At 34.0% G+C, this 23,669-nt stretch overlaps 1 protein-coding gene across 5 annotated transcripts in view; it reads left to right on the top strand.

Annotated features, from left to right (window-relative positions):
* Positions 1–4,575: 4,575 nt before the first annotated feature.
* lepr (leptin receptor) overlaps positions 4,576–23,669 on the top strand; it is a 57,227-nt gene continuing 38,133 nt past the window's right edge. Inside the window, exons 1-5 of one of the 5 annotated variants that reach the window (XM_028444558.1) lie at positions 4,576–4,630; positions 12,912–13,019; positions 14,212–14,315; positions 21,225–21,274; positions 22,828–22,880. In XM_028444558.1, coding sequence (XP_028300359.1) covers positions 21,273–21,274; positions 22,828–22,880 — 55 coding nt within the window. In that variant the 5' untranslated portion in view covers positions 4,576–4,630; positions 12,912–13,019; positions 14,212–14,315; positions 21,225–21,272. Of the gene's footprint in view, positions 4,631–12,911; positions 13,020–14,211; positions 14,320–17,344; positions 17,568–21,224; positions 21,275–22,827; positions 22,881–23,669 lie in introns of those variants that run through there. The other 4 variants (XM_028444557.1, XM_028444555.1, XM_028444559.1 and 1 more) reach the window with 4 other exon arrangements.

The raw sequence follows: 23,669 nt of genomic DNA, 5'->3' as shown, positions 1-23,669 counted from the left end.
AGACAAGGAAGAAAAAGAAAAAGGAACAAGAAGAGAACAATCACAGGCTGATCCGGGTTAGTGGGTACAGAAGATGGATGAAAACTAGACCTGTATCATGAGGAATATATATATATATGTATATATATGGAAAGCTCACAGTTGAGAGTGAAACTTGTTTTAATCCAGGGGGCAAATAAGAGCAGTTTGAGTTCAAGTTATGGCCTGCATGCCTTGATGTGCCCTAGTTTGCACTTCAGTTACGAATGATAAATCAAAGTAGAGATACTTAAATAAACAAATTTGGATGAACTATGGCCGGGCCCGCGATACGACTCCACGCCAAATAGAACGTGCCACGTAACCCATTAAGACATGCAGATGTGGTAAATAACGGACTGCTTTTAATAGCCATTTTAATGTATAGCCATTTTAATGTAAAGCTGTTGTATCTTGTAGTCTACCTATTGTTTATTATATTGTGTTTTTATTTAAGTCTATGCCTCTGTATTTTTACTTATTGTTTATCCCTGTAAAGCATCTTTGAGCACTGTATAAGAGCTATACAAATAAAATGTATTATTATTATTATTATTATTATTATTATTATTATTATTATTATTATTATTATTATTATTATTATTATTATATTAATAAAAAAAAAGTACCTTTAAACAGTCGACTCCTCCACACCCTTTCCATCGCCCTACCCTGACTCCCTCTTCCCCGTTCCCTTCCCCCTCACCTTGGTTTTAATTATCCTTCTAATAAAGTTTGTCTTACCCTTCCGTGGGGTAAATTCATTCATTTAATTGCAATAATAAAACATGCATTGCTGTCGCAAAAACATTGCGTACATCAGGGGTCACCAAACTTTCTGAAACTGTGAGCTATTTTAAAGGTACTGGATAGTTCGTGGGGCTTTCAGTTAGAAAAACACTTCTTAAATACTACATTTACACAGTTTCACTTTGATTAGAGGGTAAGATAATAAGGAAGGATAGCAGTAACATAAAAAGGTAGGAAACTGTTGAGGTTTCAATATGAAACACTTAATTTCTTCTTATTTATGCAATTGTTTCATTAAATTTTATAGAAAATCCACCATATATATATATATATATATATATATATAAATCTCACACCACTGATCATACACCATATTTGCAATACTTAACAATGTTTTTTCAGTGAAAATGAAACATTTTAAGTTGGTTAATTTAATACTAAAACTTTATCAGCAGTATTTAACTTTACTTACTACATCTTTCACATGTATTTATCTTTGTGAGTTTGAATCCTATAAGGTAAATTAGATTTTAGTTGGAGCTCATTGGCTAGAGCTCCTGTGAGCACCTCACATGGTCCAGGCGAGCTACCTGGTGCTCGCGGGCACTGTGTTGGTGACCCCTGATATATATATAGTGTTGACCTTCGACAGCATGTGCAGACATGGAAGAAAAAGAAAGAGGAACAAGTAGAGAACAATCGCACGCTGATCAGGGTAAGTGGGTACAGAAGATGGATGAAAACTAGACCTGTATCATGAGGAATGGTGGAAAAGTACCAACTGAGCTTCTCTGAACTGTAGATTACATGTACAGACCTGACATGGAGGCACCTCAATGAATGAACAATAAATGTGTAGGCTGCATTCATACACTTTGGAATATGTTTGCACAATCGTGGGTGGACAGGATTGTATCTGCATGCCAAGAAAAAGAAAACGTCATTCACTGCATCACCCTTTACTGACATTGAGTTGTCGCTCAGGAAATGATGAATGATCAGATACACTTTGTGGGTTTCCTGCTTTGTTTCATTCGTGAAAAGAGAAGAAGGGGGAGGAAGTGGAGCTGTTGAGGACGGGACATTTAGATGTTTCTCAGAAACTCCGGATATTAGCTTTAAGGGAGTGGGCTTGTAATCGTTCGAATCTCACCTGGGCCATCACTGTGGGACGTTCAGCAAGTCCCTTAACCTAACCTTAACTGATTCATCTAATCGTAAAAGTGAAATCTAAACGTAAATGTAAATGTAAATGTAAATGTAAATGTAAATGTAAATGTAAATGTTAAATGTAAATCTAAATGTAAATCTAAATGTTAAATTCGTTGCCAAGTGTAAAGCTAAATGTTTAGAAATTATGCAAAGTGGGCAGGTTAGCGTCTGTCGATATAAATTTAACATTTTGATTTACATTTAACATTCTCGATTTAGCATTTCAAAATAAATGTAACATTTCAATTTACATTTAACATTTAGACTTACATTCAACATTTGATTTAGATTTTTTTTTTTCACGTGTACGCATTTTTAACAATAATATAGAACATGTTGTTTTACATGAATTTCTGTCTAAAATGAAATAAAAATGAGCTCATCGTTAAAAAAATATGTCGGCTATGAAAAAGTTTGACATTCGGCATACCATTTGACCCCAACCCGTACTGCCACTGTAACATTTTATATTAGTTCCAAGCTTGGCTTTGATTGATTGGTACAGGTTTATTCCTGCCCTGTAGTGATTTTACTGTGACGTAAAAAGACCAAACTCACACCCTTTTTATTTTTAAAGTTGTGCAATGGGTTTCACTTCTGGAATGATGGATGTCAGTTTCCTGACTCAGTCCAGTAGAGATTTGGTATCTTCCTGGCAGAGTAAACATATTTAAATATAAGCCTCTGGGCTTTGGCTCTTGTGATTCCCAACTATGAGTCGCAGCTGTGATGGGAGCTTCAAAAACACCAACAATAACTTTACCAGGCAATACAATCCAAGTTGTGTACAGTATAGCATTACTGTTGCTGTGGTTTGCAGAAGGTTTCCACCTGTGTAACAACGTTCATTACTAGCAGAGGTGAAAATATAAGTACTCACGTCAGTTATTGAGTTGGCTTTCATGGGTACTTGTACTTTTTCAGTATATTTCTGAATCAGTAATTTTACTTGTACTTAAGATAAGAATGTTTTCAAAGAAGTAAAGTAATTCATTACATTTCTACACCCAACCGTCACTGAGTAAACTCTTATTTTTTGTGATTATTTTGTGATTATATGTTCTTAGTCGTGTCATTTCTGATCAAAATCCAGCCACTTTCTTTGGTACAGGTTGTGTTTTCTATATTATGTTGTTACCCACATGGCACAATTTTAGAGTTCATAAATGTAGCTATACTTAGAGCCTGAAAATGTTTTTTTTTTTTTCAAATTTTGAATTGAATTCATTGGTGTTTTTTTGTTTTGTTTTTTTTAAAAAAAAAAGAATTGTACATTTTGACAAACCTTTTATTTTATACGGCTGCCTTTGTAGAAGTTCCAATTATGCAAGATCTGGTCTCTTCCTTTTTAAATTTAAACATGAGACGTTAACTGTACTATTTAATTGAGCTACTTTTTACTTGTACTTGAAGTAACTGCAATGACTTTTTTGGGTACAGAGGTGAAAGCAACGCATTACAAGTGCTGACGTTACTATAGTTGAGTTGCTTTTATGGCTACTTTTTTGAGTATATTTCTAAATCAGTAATTCTACTTAAGAAGTAAAGTAATGCGTTTCTACACCCAACCGTTACTGAGTAAATTCTAATAATTATAATTTTTTGAAACTACAAAAAATGAAATGACCAGACAACAATCAAATGGCCGCATCTTTCTGACATATTTGCATTTAAACATAAAAAGGTGACAGTATTATAATGCAATATATTATATGAATATGTGTATATGTATATACACTGAACAAAAATATAAATGCAACACTTTTGTTTTGTTGGATTTGATGGATTATCTGTGCAAAGGAGACGTGTTCACTAACAGATTCAGACAGATTTGTGAACAATATTTGTGAGAAATAGGTATTTTCTATAGATAGAAAATGTTTAAAATTTTTAAGTTGAGCCCATGAAAAATGGGAGATGAAACAAAAGTGTTGTGTTGATAATTTTGTTCAGTATATATATATATATATATTCTATTTGTGCAAGATTTGTTCTCTTTCTTTTAAAGTTTATACATGAGATGTTTACTGTATGCAAGGAAACTGCATACATGTTTATTTTTGTTACCAAAAATAAACATGGGGGGTGAAAGTAACTAGTAACTTTTACTTTGAATACTATTTAATTTAGCTACTTTTCACTTGTACTTGAGTATTTTTTGTATGACTTACTTGTACTTCTACTTGAGAAGGATATATCATTACTGATAACTATAGTGGAGCCACATGTTTTTATCAATGGTTAAAAATGCAGCAAAATCAAAGTAAAGTGGATCTTTTAGTGACTGCAACGACTCTTCCAGCAGATTCTCTGTAGCTCAGCCCGAGGGAAACATCTGACCTCTGATAGAACGCAGGCTTCTCACTCTGTTAATACTTCTCTCAGAAAACCCCCTTGTTTTCCCACAACTATAATTATTACACACCTGATATATATACACACAAAAATAACCGCTGGCATTCTTCCAGAGGAAAGAAATCCATCTATAATTGTACAAATGCATTGCAACAGTCAGACTAGAGAAAGGTAGAATAGTGCAAACATGTGCACGCACACACAGTTGTGTACACAGTGTAGAGCACAAAGGGTGTTTCAGTTCAGAAATAGCAGCTCATGCCCAGAGACACACAGCTCAGCTCCACATAAATAGGTGAGTAAATGCTTTATTAATACAGAGCTTATAATGCACTAAAGGGACTCTGAACTCACTTTCACTGTTTTGTACACTGGTTATTGGAGTTCCACTTCTGTTATTAACTGCAGACTCATGGTTATTTATTGTGATTCTTATTGCCACATAGAAACAACTTCCTCCACATCTTTGCTTTGGAGAGGGATGAAAATCTAGAGCAAATGTCAGGCAGGGGACCTTTTAAACCACAATACGTTAACGAAACTTTGGCAAACTCCCTGACAGAGAAATTGATTGTTATTTGCTTTCAGACAATATTTTGGGCGCTTATAAGTTGTTTCTCATCACTAAAGGGTTTGGACGAGCCAACATTACTACCTGAACTGACTTCTGCTTGGTTGTTTAAATCTCTTTTATTTGCAGTGGGTCTTTTTGTTGTTGTTATTGTGACTAAACCAGACATGGGCAACTTTGATCACAAATAGGGGCCGAAAAACATGATTGTCTGATCTGATGGGCCACATTATCTATAGTTTTCTGTTATGTTTGTTTATTTTTTTTAGGTCATTTTGTGTGTTTCGTTTTTTTTTTTTTGTATATTTTTGTTTGTCTTTTTCAGAATTTTTGCATGGGTTTTGTAGTCATTTTGTCTATTTTGTTTTTTTTTTTTCTTTCTTTCATTTTGTGTGTTTTTTTTGGGGGTCACACAAAATTAGACTGAGGGGTCAACTGGTTTAATTTCCTTAAGGAACACTTCAGACTGGCTGAGAGAAATCCTGTTGTTCTTTAACATTTTATGGAAGCTGTGGAGACAAGAGATAAGATGTTTGCATGGAAAAGACAGATTAACATATTTTCCTCTTCAACAAATACAGATGTGTTTTTCAACCTTGGGGTTGTTTGGAATGTCTAGTAATTACTGATTATATATATGGGCAACAGTAGGCTCGGGGGCCACATGAGGCCCATGGTCTAATATTGTGTGGCCCCCAAATTAAAGGAACAAAATGATGAAAAGAAAACAAAAATAAAACACAAAAATAACAGAGAAATTTCCAAAAAGACAACAAAAATACACTAAATGACTCAGAAAACATCACAGAAAAATGCACAAAAGTACAACAACACACACAAAAATAACACTAAAGAAATCTAAAATGTGAACAGAAACACACAAAATTACCCAAAAGTTGCACAAGGTATATAAAAATACACAAAACTAGTTGTTGTAGTGTATGAATTGACAACAAAAATACCTCAAAGAAACATAATAATTAATTACTGATCAAAAAAATACATATATTTTATTTTTTTAAGTATTACATTTTTATTATCATCAAATTATTATTTTTAATTAAAGCAGGACACAATCTTAAACAACTGTATTTGATACTTTCACTTCCTCAAATATAAATCTAGTTAAAATAAAACAGAGTATGAAAATATTTGAGCTACTCTTAATAAGAAAAATGGGATCGCCAGAAATTTGTGATAACAAAATGGGGTCACGATCCAAAAAGGGTCGGGAACTTTTATATTTCTATGTACTGTAATGCAGCAATAAAAAAGCAATTTAAAATTATTTTCATATAATACAACCATAGCCCCAGGTGCATCTTATAAATGATCTAAAGTTTAAATTATTTTTTAAATAATTTTGCTTTTTTTCTCACTACTGGCTCTGTTTTCTGTTTTTCTTTTTTCCTGTTCCGTAGAGTTCAGACACAATGGCTGCTCTTAAAAACAGATCACATCGCTATTGAATTTAAATGAGCCTGAGGCCAAACCTGTCTCGATCCTTCCCAGTGTTGATGCTCAGGAGGAGACGGGGTGTGGTGGGTTGGGGGCTCATGTGTTCACACAAACATCACAGCTCAAGCAATAGTCATTGTGCTGCAGTGACTTGCTGCCAATTACACGTGATTAATGTTTCCAGGAGAAGACAAAAAGTGATAATGGGGTTACAGACATCATAGTGATGACGATGAGCTGTTCTCTCAGGTGAAGATCATGAACAGGAACTAAAAGTGCAAATGTTTTCTTAACCTTAATCTTCATATTGCAACCAGGTCACATTTTCAAAAGATTACATTTACAGTTAGATGGTCAACTTTTCTGATGGTGTGGTTTACAACAGAGGAACCTTAAATAACACGTATACTGTAAATTTAAACTCTGCTGCAGAATGACAACACATGCTATATATTTATGCACAGTAGGCCTATACATAAAAAAATTGTGCATATGTGCATGTAACATACTGTATGTACTTTTACAGACATGCTCTTGCTCATATACTGCACCCAATGTAAAAAAAAAAAACTATAATCTGTTGTATACATGCAAATTACACAACACCTACACACATTAAATCGAACAAAAACAATGCAAAATGTATGCATGTGCATTTTAGCAATATGCGCAACTTCTTCTGTACAATATTGATCAGCACATGCTCACTAATAGTCCATGAGCCAGACCAGATATTGGTATCACATGGGGTGACAAAACTTCACATTTTTCTCCTGAAGGGCATATACCCATAGACTATAAATAACATTAAAGTCAAGTTTGGGACAGTAGCTTAGTGCAAGAAGTCGACTCTTATACATGAACGACTGGGTCGGATTCGAGATCACAAATTACAAACTGGGGGAAATTCAAATTGCAATATATCTTGATGGAATAGACCGATTACCACTCAAAATGTTTGGAATTGTATGTACTACAAATATATGTCAACATGTGACCAATATGCTAATTTAGTGGGTCACCAGAGGTTAAAAGGTCAGAAAAATTGCTTAAAATCTAAGCCATCTTAAAAAAAACACCATATCAACTTTACAAATGGGAATTTATCAGCAACGTCAAAGGTCATTTCTTGTTCCTGCCCTGATAAACAAGCGGTTTTATTTTTGTCAAAAACTATATATATTTGCTGCACAGAATGGATGAATGAATGGATTAAAAAAAAAAAAAAAAAAAAAAATGGATACAGATACATACAGCTATAACGATCCCTCTTTTGAACAGCTAGAAATGAAGTAAAATTGAATTTTTTACATGTATTTCTTCGACAGTGTGTCCATTCTTTGTATAAAGCTGTTTTTTGTTGGTTTGTAAGTCTTAAAGTTAAAAAAAATAAAATAAATAAAAAAGTTACTGCAGGGCATTTAAAACAAAAAGCAAAAATTAAATTAAATGAGACCCAATGACACATTTATAACATAATTTATTTTATGTTGCCATCTGGAGAAGCTTGATGTGCAAAATTACATGATTAAAGTACTTTGAATCATATTCACACAGCGTTGCAGAATGCCTGAGGTTTACACACGTGCTGCTCAAAAATACATTCTTAGTCGTGGTTTGACTGATATGGTTTAAGCGACAAACGAGCTTTTGCTGTGTAAAATATGAACTTTACACCTGTTAAATGACACCTACAAGATGACCTGTTGTGCCATAACATAAGTCAGAGACTCAGTATTTGTATGAGTGAATAATGTATATATACTGTACGTGCTCAGTGGGGGATGAATCAGCGAGCCGTGAGCTGAAAGTGTGTGTGTGTAAACACAGGAGAGACGGTTCAGTGGAAACAGGTGGTGAGGTTTTGTTGGGTCCTAATATTATCGTGGATGCTGCTTTGAATTTAAGGGATTAGTGCTGGTTTGTGAGTTGGTTTTAAGAAAAGATGTGTTGATAACAGAAGGAGAGTGGAGACACAACACAAACTGTTATTATTATTATCCCTTCAGGTACTATGGATCCATCTGTAATGCTCACCCACATTATCCAGATAAAAAGTGAAAATGCAATAACGGTTGAAACAAGTGTTGGAATCATTCTCAACATGACATATCTCCTCTTAATAGAATGATATTGATTAAAATATTAAAAGTAGAGGTCGACCAATATATGGACTTTTTTCATTATCAGCAATCGGACGCTTAATTTTATATTATTTAAAAAAAAATAATATTTAGCACTTTAGAGTAGCCATTAAAGTAAAAAGAACATAAAAAACATTCGTTTGGATGTTTGAATATACAAAAAAAAAAAAAAAAAAAAAAAAAAAAGTGATAATAATAATAATAGCATGTGCATGGGAGAAATAGAAGCCAATAGGATTACAAATAAAAAGCCGATATAATAGGATAAGGATATGATATAATAGTGCACGATCAAATATCCTTATCCTATTATATCCTTAATAGGATACAAATTTTTGTTTTACTTGGTTGTGTACGGGTATATTTAAAGTTCAATAAATGTTAAGAGTTCTATTGGTGTATTTAATTTAATTTCTAATATATACATTTAATTCATATGAGTGTTTCAATTGTCTTTCATAATCAATGTGCTTTAAAAAAAAGTATATCAGCCTCAAATATCGGCTTTAGATATATTTTTTTTAATTTGGTATTTGCATCGGCCTTTGAAAAACCCATATCAGTCGACCTCCAATTAAAAGTTAAAAAGTTGAATGAAAAACACTGTCTAAGTCTGTGTGTTTGTCAGCAGTTTTAAAGCTGCACTGACTGCTACTGCTGGACTGTTTGACTCACACTTTCCCTCCTATTGGGAACATTTCTCCATCTGTCTTTAGACTGGGCTGGATTTTTCCAGGTACTGTTTCTTATGTACACATGAGTTTTCGGTAATTGAATAAAGAGGCTTTAACAAACACAAGAATGCATGGTGGACATTATACAGAATTACGTTTAAGGATGGAATGAAACGACTGCCAGCGAAGAACTTTTTAATGCTGGTGTTTCCAATGACCTGGTGGAGATACGGCAATTTCTTACTTTCATCCTCTCAGACAGATGACTAGATTTAGTAACATAATCAATCACCTTGATACATGTCGTAATCAATAACCCTGATACATGTAAAGCTACAAGCTTGATGGAGGTTCTCTGTTTCCTTCACAGCAGGACTTCCCTGGATGCCTTCTGTCTAACTCTGTTGTTCTTCTGGTGCTTTCCACCTACAGTTCAGAATCCAGGGGTGGGGAATACCCCCCCCCCCCCACCCCCTCCCCTCACCATTTGATGTTCTTGTGATAACCAACAGCATGACGGGATGTCTTCCCACGCCTTTGTTCTCTTCTGATTTCTGCTACAAGAATCATTTTCTTCACCTCTCGTCAACACCTATTTACAATACTGTGTGTGTGTTTATTGTTTACACATTTACTAAGTCTAGTTCCTCCAATAATGATTCTACACAATCATTCAACCTTCAACAATACTTGTCTTTAGCTCATAGAATCAGTGCACAGAATCTGACACTACAAAGCAGGTTTTTTTTTCAGGTTTTGTCATTATTGAGTCAGAAAACATATTTCAGCCTGCAGTGTTTTACTCACTCTCACCAGCTGGAACTCCTATTATCCTAATCCAAGTCAGCATTAATGTTGCCTACGAGAGACGTTTTCAACATTGAGTCACGATAAATACTACTGACTTCTAATATCGAAGCAGGAGTGAGTGCAAGCGTCATAGGGACTCACCATGACAATAGTTCCTCCATTAAGAGCCTTGGATGTGAATGTCTTACCACTGGAATGGAACCATATGGTCATCATGGATTTTTGTAACATAAACAGTACAGAATTCACATTCATTACTGGTGGAAAACTGCGGCTGAAGGGCTTCTCACAGCTTCAGCAAGGTTTATTTGGGGTTCAGTTCCCAACTTTCTCTGTGGAGATTGCATGCTCTCACTATGCTTATGAAGGTGGTTCCCATCATTTTTTGGGGTTACGACCCAATTTTTGTATAACAAATTTCTGGGGACCCCAAATAGTTTTTTTTTTTTTATCATGTTTGTTATACTGTGTTACAAATACAGAGTAGCCAGGATTAGTGCACAAGCTGACCATATGTGCCAGCTCAGATATTGCTTTACTGCATTTTATTTGAAGTAAATTCATATTTGAGAAAGTTAAAAAATAGAATACAGTTGTTTGAGATTGTGTGTTGGTGTTTTAATTTAAAAAAGAATAATAACAATTTAAGCTCTTTAACCTTTTTGCCTCTTCCTGCACTGTATATCCATTTCTGTGGTATTATGTATTGTTTTAATTGTGTAAAATAGAGAAATATAATAATTTGAATCCCAGCAAGTTATTTTTGCATCATATGTTTAGGTTTAATTTATTCAGACAACCTTTTTTTTTATTCCAGGAAATGTAATTTCATCTTACATGTTTCAACTGAAAACTGACAGTCTTCTTCAGAGGCATCTGCTGATTGATTTGATATGTCCTTGACTTCTGTGTCATAATTCTAGCAAGTTCTTTTTGTCTTCTTTTTGAATATTATATGTTAAATCTCTGAATAAATGAAACCTTGCCATATTGCAATGACGTGCAGCTATTTTCATTGTTATGATGAATAATACATGACTTAATAATGCAAAACTGAAAGTTTTGCATTATTTTTATTTCTAAAGTACAAAAATAAAATTTAAAAAAACTGTTTCCTCCATGAAGTTTAATTTTATACTGATGAAAGACTTTTCTAACACAGAAAAACTGAAGTTACCTGATATCTGTGCAATTATAATGAAGTACTGGCATTTGAAATGAGCAACAACAGCTTTATGAATGATCCTGACATTTATCATATTTTTGTATGATAATATAAATATGCTCAGAGTATTATCTATAAGAAGAGATTGAGGATTTTGAATAAATATGACCACTGTTGGGGTGACAGCATTTGTAGGCAAACTAAATATCAATGGGGCAAAAACAAACAAGCATATCCACTGCAGGACCTTCCAAAAACACACCAACACAGAGCAGGATTGTATAAAGAACCAGACTATTAATGGAAAGTGGAAACTAAAGAGACATTACACATATAGCCTGCTCATCTCCAGGGTCACATTTTCCAGCCTCCCAATAAGATGGACATGTTTACACCCATGCTTTAACTTCTGTACCCCCTTTGGACTTTTACTCTCACTAGCAGCTTTTATGCTGCAGTCATCATAGTGGAAAATCATTTCCAGAGAGTCACCAGTTTGACCTACATTAGCAAGTCTGCAGACCAGCTTTCACTGACTGCTTCCAAGTGTCCCTTTAGCAAACATCCTGTAGCAGTGGGTTCTGGGTACTTTGATAATGCTATTTAAATATATATATATATATATATATATTTTTTTTTTTTTTAATTTTTTTTAAAATTTTCTTTTAGCTACTATTTTAATGCCCAAGCATGTTTTTATTTTATTATATTATATTCCCTGTGGCCCAATCTCTGGTAAAAATTCAAGAAAATGTATTTTACCAATAGATAGATAGATAAATAGATAGATAGATAGATAGATAGATCGATAGATCGATAGATAGATCGATAGATCGATAGATCGATAGATAGATAGATAGATAGATAGATAGATAGATAGATAGATAGATCGATCGATCGATAGATAGATAGATAGATAGATAGATAGATAGATAGATAGATAGATAGATAGATCGATAGATCGATAGATCGATAGATCGATAGATCGATAGATCGATAGATAGATCGATCGATCGATCGATCGATCGATCGATCGATAGATCGATAGATAGATAGATAGATAGATAGATAGATAGATAGATCGATAGATCGATAGATCGATAGATAGATCGATAGATAGATAGATAGATAGATAGATAGATCGATAGATAGATAGATAGATAGATAGATAGATAGATAGATAGATAGATCGATAGATAGATAGATAGATAGATAGATAGATCGATGATAGATAGATAGATAGATAGATAGATAGATATAGATAAAGAAAATAAAAAAGTATGTACTGTAAATAAATAAACGTTAATACATTTCTACTCATAGCGAGGTACATTAAATTATATTTTATCTTTTAGACAGACAGAAAATATGTGTTTCACTTATAAATCCAAATAAATTGAATATTGTCGATTTTCTTAATGAAAGGTAACCAGGATAATCCGCTATTTTTTTGGGGAATGATGAAAATCGATCTGCTTTCCTCTAGATTAATATTCATCTATTAATGCAAAGAAAACTAAACTGCTTGACTTTGACCTAAATGTTGTGGTAATGATACCACTTGACTTCTATGAGCAGTTCTGCCTGCTCTCAGCATGTTATTTTACTATTATAATTTTTTTCTTAAATACTTTATTCTCATTGGCAGTAGTCGTCAAAGCTTTACCCACAATTCATAGGGATGTTGACATAATTTGTCTTTCTTCCTCTTTATGCTTTATGTTCACTGTGTGTGTGGGATGTGCAAACTGCAGGGGAATCACATCACATGGGTGCATTAGAATTGAAGAGGTGACGTCACTCCCTGTGTACGGTGGTGACATCATCTTAACCAGTGTCTGCTGCATGACCTCATCCTCTCGGTATGTAATCCCCCCTCAGGAGTTTCTTTTTTCCTCCTCTTTTATGTATTTAATAATTCATGATCGGCCTCCCCGGCTGATGCACACAGATCTGTTTACAGCACGAGGCTCCTTCAGTTCATAAAGGGTTAAAACACTGACTCATCTTTAGTGATGATAGTGTTGCTCAACCATCCTCCTCCATGTAATGACAAAGCAGGTTTATCAACCCAGTAATAATAATAAAAAACACAGGTATTTAAATGTTGCACAGAACATTAAATACATATACGGTAATTCCCAAACCTTATATACGGTTTCTTTCATAGATTAACTCTTGTGCAAAAATAAAGCATAAATAACCATAAATAATTTAAAATGATATTTTATGTCTATTTTTGTTGATTCAAAAACACTGATAAAGATTATTTAGTGATGATGATGATTTATTTATTTATTTATTTTTTTAAAAAAGCCACGAGAATGGATAAAAAGATGAAATAAATACAAAAGTTTAGAACACGCTCCATTGTTCAGTGTATTTGTTTGTGTTCATTTTTTTCTATTATTCGTCTCCTTTATTCTTTTGAAGCCTTAGTATAAAAGTCAACAGAAGTTTTTCCAAGGTTGCTTTTCAGCTTTGTTTTCTGCAACCATGATGATACAATTCATTTTCTGAACTTTTAATTAAACCTCAGAGGAAATGACTGACTGAACAAAATTAATAAATTAAAAGGAAAATTTCTCAAATATTGTTTTAAAATCCAAAAGGATATAATAATAATAATAATAATAATAATAATAATAATAATAATAATAATAATAATAATAATAATAATAATAATAATACAAAACAAAATATGGAACAAACAGGAGACTGGGTTGCACAAGAATGCATAAAAAGATCAAATAAATACAAAAGTTAGGAGCACGCTCCTTTGTATGTGGCAATCCTATTCTTTTTCCATTATTTATATGTTTTATTCTTTTGAAGTCTCAGTGTAAATGTCATTTTCTTTCTCAAAAGTTTTTCCAAATCTGCTTTTCAGCTTTGTTTTCTCCAACCATGTCGATACAATTCATTTTCTGAACTTTTAATTAAACGTGAAACTTCTTTCTACAGAAGTAGTGCAAATAGTGTTCTGAAATCCAAAAGGACACTTGATATTTCTGCATATCTTTTAATATGAAGTTTCTGTTATGTTTTATTTAGGGGTTACAGCTGAAAAATGACAATGAAGCCATTCTTCCATGCTGGCACGATGATGTCGTCGGATGATGTCATTGGATGATGTCATCTCCCACTGAATGCACTCTGTAGGTGAGCCTGTTGCAGCTAAAGCTGTGTGTGTTTTCACAAATTGTGTTGGTCTCCTCTGCCTGTTCAGAGGAAACTAAACTAATTTTGGAGACTATTAGGAAAATCCCACATTTTTCCTTTGAGAAAAGAATGTAATTTTTCCTTTAGGGATCAGGATTTAAGCGGTTTGGCTGATTGTGAGGTATTTGAGGTATTTGAGGTTTTTAAAGAAAGAATGTGTTTGCAGTGTATTTTGGTACGGAAGCAAATTAGGACCAATTTTGATGGAGAAAATAATTTTGGGCAAATCTAGAATAAAGTTGAAATGTTGAGATTAAAGTCGAATAAAGAGATTCAAGTGAAAATTTTCGAAAATGAACACAAAATACAATATCATCATAAAAGTAGAAGGCCTGCTAATGAAGTGGCTGAAGAGAGCCAATTCACCATGACAACCATAGACTGTAAAAAGAATGGATGAGACAAGCTCCCAGGTGGAGTGAAGCTTTTATTTTTAGAGCTCCCCCTGCTGACTGGCTGCAGTATAGGTCATAAACCCCGCCTCCTCAATGATAACAGATGGGATGTTGGTCAAACTTTAAAGGTAAAATACTCATAAAATAGTGAGACACTTAATGACAGCCTTCATGACACCTTATTCATGCTAATGACTGATAATGACGTGTAATGTCAGCCTTATGTATAAAACTTCAAGTACAGAGTTACAAAAAATGCTGTGTATCGATGAATGCGTTACACTATACTTCAAAGTTGGGTTTGATAGCAAAGATATTCTTTCTTTTTTAGCTTATAAACATGCCACTGTAATCTCTTTAAGGACTTTGAAGAGATATTACCAAAAACGTAATCTGTTCAGAAGGAAAAACCAGTCGAGTTTGGAAGATGTGTAGTATTCAGTCATTTCTGAGCATTTATTGAGCAGCTATGGAAACAGATTAGGGCCAGTTTTGATTGAGACTGTTGTATATAATATATTGGTCCTAGTCAGTTTCCGTATGTTTGACTTTTGAATTTTAAATTGTACCTTGAAGTTTATTTTTTTTAAATTTTGACTTTAATCTCATCTTTTTGGCTTTAATCAACAATATATTTCAACTTTATCTCAAATTTTCAACTTTAATCTCGACATTTCGGCTTTATTCTGGATTTGCCCGAAATTATTTTCTCCATCTCAATTGGCCCTAATCCTCTTCCATACTAGAGCCATGCGTCGTGACTTGAGATATTTTATTAAACGGCTTCATGATCTTTTATCATTGGCTCATAGAATCAGTCACAGCTGACGAGATCACCTTGTAAACTGTTCATTGATAGCAGTGATTGTACCGATGCACTTATTCTACCTTCTTTAGCATTGCCTTTGATTCCTGAGCAGATTTTGACCATGTGTGAAATAAGATGTCATTATCCTTCCAGCATGTGCCGCAGCATTCATCGACAGGTTTGTCTCAGGCAGCAGAGATGGTGCTGCATCTATCTCCATAAAACTCAGTGGGCTGTGAAAGCAAAGCGTTCTGAGGCAGATCAAGGAAATTAATTTCCCAATGAACCTCTTCCCTCTACCCAAATTTATGCAAGCGTAGAGTGACGCACCCTTCCTACGTCATAAACTTTTGATAATGACTGCGGATGCTACTCTTTGGTTCTCATTGGCTGCATTGCTATTTCAAATTAAAGCCTAAACATTTCACATTATTTATTATGACACCAGCAAATGTCAGAAACGCGTGGGATTTAAAATCTAATAAAATGCAAAAGAGTTGAGCTAGTCTTTTTGCTTATTGGATCATGTTTGTCTTCAGCACCCACAGCCACCAACATTAGAGTCTGATTACTCACATAGAGCCACTGAAGGACAATAGTCAGTGACTCACTACAGTGTGTGGCACCTATGAGTGTTTAAACTCAAAGCAGACATTGGGGTTGAGCAATAACAAATTGAAAAATGAATGAATTCAAAATATTGGATTTAAGACAACAGAAGAGATGCTGATTATGATAATTAACACTACTAAACTTGAAGTTTATTTAAAAAAAAAAAAAAAAAAAAAAAAAAAACGGGTTTATTTTCCACTCAATTTAATGACTGGATGTTGGTGTTAATAAAACTTTTTTTTTAATACAAAAAACAATTAAAAAAATTATTTGATTTTTAGAGTTTGGGTAAAATGTAATATAATCTCATTTTAAAAAGGTGGCTAGAGTAAACAGGGTCCATTGATATAAACCACCCATTCACTGTCCATATATTTCAGGCTGTTATCACACTGTGACATATTTAGCGCTCTTTGTTCCAATTTTTCGATAAAGCATCTAAATATTGCATCTCATCTTTTAAAGCATGACAAATATACAGGATGCTCTGTTTGACATCATCAAATGACGCTTTATGTCCTCTTTTCTATGGAATGCGGAATGTAAAAACTTAGTCACTGTTTCATAGTCGACAAATTGTAAATCTAAATGTTAAATCTAAATTTAAATGTTTAGCTTTACGCTCCGATTTATCATTTAAATTTAACATTTGGATTTAACATTTGGATTTAAATTTAAAATGTAGATTTACATTTAGATTTAAAATTTTGATTAACATTTGACATTTACATTTAGATTTTACATTTAGATTTACATTTAACATTTACATTTAGATTCAATGTTTGGATTTATTTTTCATGTGTACACATTTTTAACAATGATATAGAACATGCTGTTTAAATGAATTTCTGTCTCAAATTAAAAAAAAAAATAGCTAAATAAAGGAAAGTGAGATAAATGCTTAAAATATGTCGGCTATGAAACACTGACCAACTTTTTACATTTGGCACCACATACTTTTGGGCCACCTGTAGTTTTTACTCCTTTTAAGATGATTTAAAAAGTACAATATAATAGCACATTATGCAGAGAATCTTTGACAAATAATTAGTAACAAAAAAATATAGCCCAAGACAAGCTGGAAATGGGTATCAAATTATGTTGGGTTTTACGTAGGGTCCTTGAACGCATCTTGGCGGGCGGAGTCCCGTTGTGCGTGAGGAGCGTCTCTGGTTCTCAGTGCGTCTCTGTTCTCAGTCAGTGACCGCTGCTCTGTCACACTGAGCCGGTAAAAGCACAGCACACACAGCAAAGCACGGAGGGAAGGCTGCGGACCGCTCAACTTTACCGGAATCTAAGAAAACCTGCAGAATAAAACACGTGATTTAAAGTCACGCAACAGCAACGTAAGAAACCGCCTTTAATGCAGAAAGGTAATAAATAACGGTGTGTTTTGTTTACTTGGCTCGCGATTCATCATAACTTTATGTCTACTCTGAAAACCCGTTTTCTGTTTTTAATCTGTCGCCCAATTATCAGATTACTGTATAATTCTATCACTTTTTTCATTAACAGGCTTTAAAGATGAAGTTAATTGTCATTTTTGTGTCATTTTTCTATCTACAGTATCTATCTATCTATCTATCTATCTATCTATCTATCTATCTATCTATCTATCTATCTATCTATCTATGTATTAAAAGTTTCTCACGAGGAATTGATTTATTTATTCTAACCATCTCTACTATTGGAATTACATATAGATGGATTGATTAACCAATTTGCAAGTTACGTCTTATATCTCTAAATATACATGTATGTAGATATGTATGTATATAGATATCTATGTATGTATGTATGTATATGTATGTATGTATATTATGTGTATGTATGTATGTATGTATGTATGTATATGTATGTATGTATATTATGTGTATGTATGTATGTATGTATGTATGTATATATATATATATGTACAGGATTGGGAGGGTTACTTTTTACTTGTACAATTACAAGTTATCTGTTAGAAAATGGAATCGGTAACTTACTCAAGGATTACTGTAATAAAGTAATGTAACTGATTACTTTTGGATTACTTCAACACAAACATGCAATTAAAGACACAGTCACATGCATTAAAGGAAATGTTTTAGTTTAACACAGACTGGGAGAACCCACAGTAGTTTAAATAAATAAAGTGTTGAAAGATGATCAATTAATTTACCCATTAATTATGAACAATTCAGTTGAATTCAGTTGAATGATCTGTGGTCTAGGTCAGTGCCTAGACCACAGATCATACAATAATTTGTACATTTGTATTTTATTTAAAAAATGTTTTTGTTACAGTTTTGTAATAAATGTAAAACAAAAAAGCACCACCTAAAAGTGGTATGTCAGGTTTGAACAAGTTCTATATTTATAGTTACTCACAGTTGTCATTTCTATTAGATAACAGTGCCACCTGAAGTAGATGCTCCAAAGCCATTTCCCTACACTGTTGTCAGCCTGTCTTTCATGTGTCATGTAATGTACAGGTGCTGACTTTAATTCAATGTGTGCCAAATACTTTGCTGAAAATGATTTCCCTTACTAACAAATACAGCATTCTGCCAGAAATACTTATATTTCACTAAAACATGATTTGTTTTTAAACCTCCCTGAGAAGAGCTTTTTAAAGTCTGGATGTTTATAACTTACAACACATCCTCCCATCCATTTTCTGACCCTCTAACTTACAACACAGTGCAGATTAAATAATACAGACTATTAGCAAAAATGTAAGACACAGCAAACACATTGACAGCTGCTATGTTAGTGCACACTATGATCTTAGTTAGCTGTTACCATAATACGTGTATAATGTAACAGCTCTGCTGCTTGTTGGATGTGTTTGTTGTCGATGTTCCCAATTTCTACAGTTTTGGCAGTGAGTGAAGGCAACATGTGGGTGCAGAGGGGATATAGGGGCGGAGGTACTGTACTGTATGTGTGTTGAGGGTTTGTCGGAGCTCAGATGTTACAGAGTTTTATTTGGTGTTGTCATGGTCGACAGAGACCAGATAATAATGACACGCCCAGTTCCTTGACAACGTCCGTACAGATGTTACGATATAAACTGAGTGATTATATTTTTGGTGAACTAACTTCAGCACCTACAGTCCAATCCCCCTGATACTAATTACATTGTGCTGTTAAAGTAGTAAGTGGAAGTACTGACACGTTAACAAACTAACAAAGCTTAACTTTATCTTACTGTATTTCTGTGTGTTTTGGCTCATTTTACCTGTAGAGGTTTCTTCAGATTAGACATCAAATCCCTGGATGATGACAACATTTTAACATCATTCACATTGTACTGTGATATTGTTTTCTTTTCGGATTTAAATGAAAAATGAAAAATGATGTTGGGAGTTTCCATGCAGTGAAAGCTCCGGGTTCATATGGACACACACACACACACACACACACACACACACACACACACACACACACACACACACACACACACACACACACAGCCATGCAGGCAGCGCATTGGTTTCACGTGTTCATTTGTTATGGTGAAGTGTCGCAATGTGTGCACGCGCACTGTGTGTGTCTGCTGGACGAATGTATATTCCGCTTGCTATTAAAATGTAGAAAGTCTATTCTTTGCGTTTTAAGGTTAGGATTAGGTTTAGGTTTAGGGTTAGGGTTAGGGTTAGGTTATAACCCAATATCCCAACAATTTTTAGGGTTAGGTTTAGGGTAAGTTTTGGTCTTAGTCACGCGACCTAAACTGGCCAATGACTGATCTATCATGTAATGATTCACTCAACATCAGATACGATTCACGATACTGGGTTCACGATACGCTTCTTTCACAATTTATTTCACAAAATGAGACTGTAGACAAATGATGACTGAAAAATATTTATTTTTTTTCCTTGAAAATAAAAATACTGTACTATTTTCTTTTATCTTTTGTTGTCAAAAGAATCCCTTGATAAACTATGCAAAACAATGCAATTTAATTCAAAATAAATCCTGAAATAAATAAATAAATAAATAAATAAATAAATAATACAAATGAAGAACAAGCCTATTCATTTTAATTCTGACTCTACACTAAACAATGCAAAACTGCATAATAGTTCCTTTTCTTTTTAAGTGTGCAACTGAAAATGTATTTTTTGCTTTAACAATTGGACATTAAAACAAATCCCATATAAAAGAAATAATATAAATAAACAAACTATGGCTTTCATTCTCTCTCTCTTGTTTCTCCTTTTCCTCTCTGTGTTTCTCTTACCTTGGATTTCACATGTTCTTTCTTTCTCACTTCTTTCATTTTGACTTGGGGATGCCAAAAATGCTTCCACACTTCTGATTTAAAACACGGTGGTGAGAACTGAATTTCAAATTCTAAATAGATAGCGCCCTTTGCTGTAAAAAAAAAAAAAATTGAACAAAATTGAAAAAAACCAAAAAAAAGTACTGCAATTCAATTTCAGAGTGTTGATGTGAATCGTGACACCTTTGAATCGATTTTTAACTGCCTCACAATTAATCTTTATATCCCTAACCAAAGGTGATTACAGGCGTGTTTCCCCAATAGGAGCAGAAGCCTATGACTACACCAGAAGATTATACTCATTAATATTAATGCTGCTTGCCTGTTTCACATCACAGGATTAATTTATGGAGGTTGTTTTTGGTTTCATCTGCTCTTGCTGTTTAGTTATTTTCAGTCGGACACCCACACACTGTTCCTGCTCTTTGCACGGGTTGTTGTTTTCACTCATGCACATGTTAACGTGTGTTTTTCTATCAAATAAACACAGGTTTTTCTGTTTTTTTTTCTTTGAGGAGGTGATGAACTCAGTCTGTGGAAAATGTCAATTAGAGCAGATAAAGTAGTACTGTATGAGAATTGAATGGGCAGAAAGAAACAGGGATGAGATGATACAATAGCATTTACACTAAGAGAACCAGATTCTCATTCTATGAATAAATATTCAACCTGGGATATTTCCTTATTTTATCACCTTTGATCCCACACTTTAAAAGAGTTGCAGACATTTTGATTCTCTGTTCTCTTTTCCCAGTGAGGATCATCACAGCTTGAGTTGGATCATGTCTACGCAGTGAACATAATGTAAGTACCACATATAATACAGTGAGTAATATGTGCCTACAAGGTGGCATGTGCAGGTTTATACTACAACAAAAAGTGATCATCATGCACGACGAAAATATAAAAACATTAATTTGCAGAATTTTTCTTCGGAAAATGCTTTGACACAAACTGAATGGTGAGTCTTTTTTAGCGTTGCATTCAAATAATGATGCAGATGCGATACAAAAGGTTACATCATTCAAAGATAGTTTTTGCTTCAAGTAATTTGAAGTCAATCTAAAAGGATCAGGTTTGTGTGTCGGAGTTCAGTTTGTATTTATAGCTGCGCTGCTACATCCACGTCATTCTGGGAGATATACGCAGGCTCCGACTTGTCGGCTTGTAAGTGTTGAAAGGATAATTACGCAAATGAATGTGAAGTATGGCAAGTCGTTATTAAGATTTAAATAAGTTTGAAAAGTGCTTTTCTGTCTCCACCAGGGAGCAGTAACCTACAAGTAAAATTTTTCACCAAACTGTACCGTCCTGTCAAATTTCACAAAATTTGACCCCCTGGAAAGTCCTCAAAAATCCAACTAAAGAAGAAGAAGAAGAAGAAGAAGAAGAAGAAGAAGAAGAAGAAGAAGAAGAAGAAGAGCTCAAGCCTAATTATTTATTGATAAATTCTATTCTCACTCTTTTTAGATATCCAAAACTTAATTACAACGAGTCAAAATTTCCCATTGACTACTGTTAAAATTTAGCTACAGATTTTGACATTTCAAAATGTAATTTCTACTAATAAAAACTAAAATTGCACCTAGTAAGCCCCACTGATTAAACGCTAAAATGGCTTGCTTGAGAAGTGCACCAGGAACTTTGTGCTTCTGTTACACACAGTATGTAGAGAAGTCACTGAAGCTGAAAATGTATTTTAATTTTATTTTATTATGTCTGTTTATGTCTTATTCTGTCTAGTAGTATTGTTTTAAGGTCACTAAAGAGATGAATTTCTAGAGTTTGAGCCAATTTATTATAAATAAAATGTCAGATTTTTGTCAATATGTCTCAGGCAAATTGTGTGGGAAAAAAACAGCAACTTACTTATTTTTTATTTTTATTTTTTTTTTTAAACTATAAATGTTTTATTCACCGATGTGTGACAGCAACAATCTCACTGAGGTGTGCTTTTGTTTCCATGATAATGTAAGTAATGTAACTGTGTGTAACTTTCTAAGGTGATGAAACATATTACACACTGTATCACATATTACTCAACTAGCATTTACAGATAGCTGAGTCAGCACTCTTTTAGATCAGCTTCTTTTAGAGTTGTTTTTTTTTTTTTTAAACTTGACAACTTGGAAGCTCATGTTCCAACTTGTGCTACTGAAACGTCTCACGCTGAAATGTCAAATGTGAATTCATTGACGCTGTCACTACTTGAAAAACCTGATCAATCTTGTCTTTCTTATTCTCTAGTGTGTTTTCTTCCTATTTTTTAACCTCTAATGAGTTCAGGAGTCTTTTATTGACAATGGCTTTGTTGTCCCCTCAAATCCATTGATGTTCCCCTCTTTGTCCCTCCTCAGGGCCCGCTCTGCACTGTTAACATTCCTGATGTGTGTTTTCCTCATGCATCGTGGTGAGTATGACCTCTGAGGTGCTTCCAGTTCACATTTAATTATCTGTGCTTTTCACGTGGAAAACACCTTTGTTAAAAAAAGAGAAAACCCTACGGTAACACTTTACTTGAAGTTTTATACATAAAGGTTGACATTAAGTGTCGTTCATTACCCTAGCCCTAACCAGTGCCGGCTGGTGCATTTTTCTCCAGTGGGGGCTACAACTCCAAAATATACTTACAACAACAGAGTTTGTCCAGCTTGGAATAAATAAGCAAGGAAAATTGCAGTCACAGAATTGCTTTCAAACTAACCAAATGTATTGCCACAGAACCCATAAACAAGCAAGAACAAATGTAGTACAATGGAGTGAGTGTGTGTGTGTCAGGGTTATTATACTTTTAGAAATTTAATTTAAGACCTAGTTTCCAAAATATGGACATATTCATTTCATTTCACCTGCAGCATCTCCTCATATGTTCTCCTCTCGAAAGGTATTAATGTCAGTGACGTCACTGAATTATTTAATTTCTATTTCTCCATTTTGCTTCTCTTTCTATCATCTCTAACTCCCACGGCCTCACCTGTCAATCAGCCACACTTTATGACAGACGACTGTAGCTGTGTTTCCATCACAGGTTTTAGCAAAAGAAAAGCGATGTTTCTAAATGTCGACAAAGTATAATTGTGCTTTGAACGTGTTTCCATCTAATGTTGTTTTGGGCTGGCGTCTCCTAAGTCCCCTCAAATCTCATCCCACGAGACTTCACTGCAGGAATATGGACGTTCCAAACCTCCTTTCAACACTC

This window comes from Gouania willdenowi, chromosome 4, assembly GCF_900634775.1.
Source record: "Gouania willdenowi chromosome 4, fGouWil2.1, whole genome shotgun sequence".
Classification (NCBI taxonomy): domain Eukaryota; kingdom Metazoa; phylum Chordata; class Actinopteri; order Blenniiformes; family Gobiesocidae; genus Gouania; species Gouania willdenowi.
Note: the sequence above shows the minus strand (reverse complement) of the source record. Positions and strands in the feature narration are given on the sequence as shown.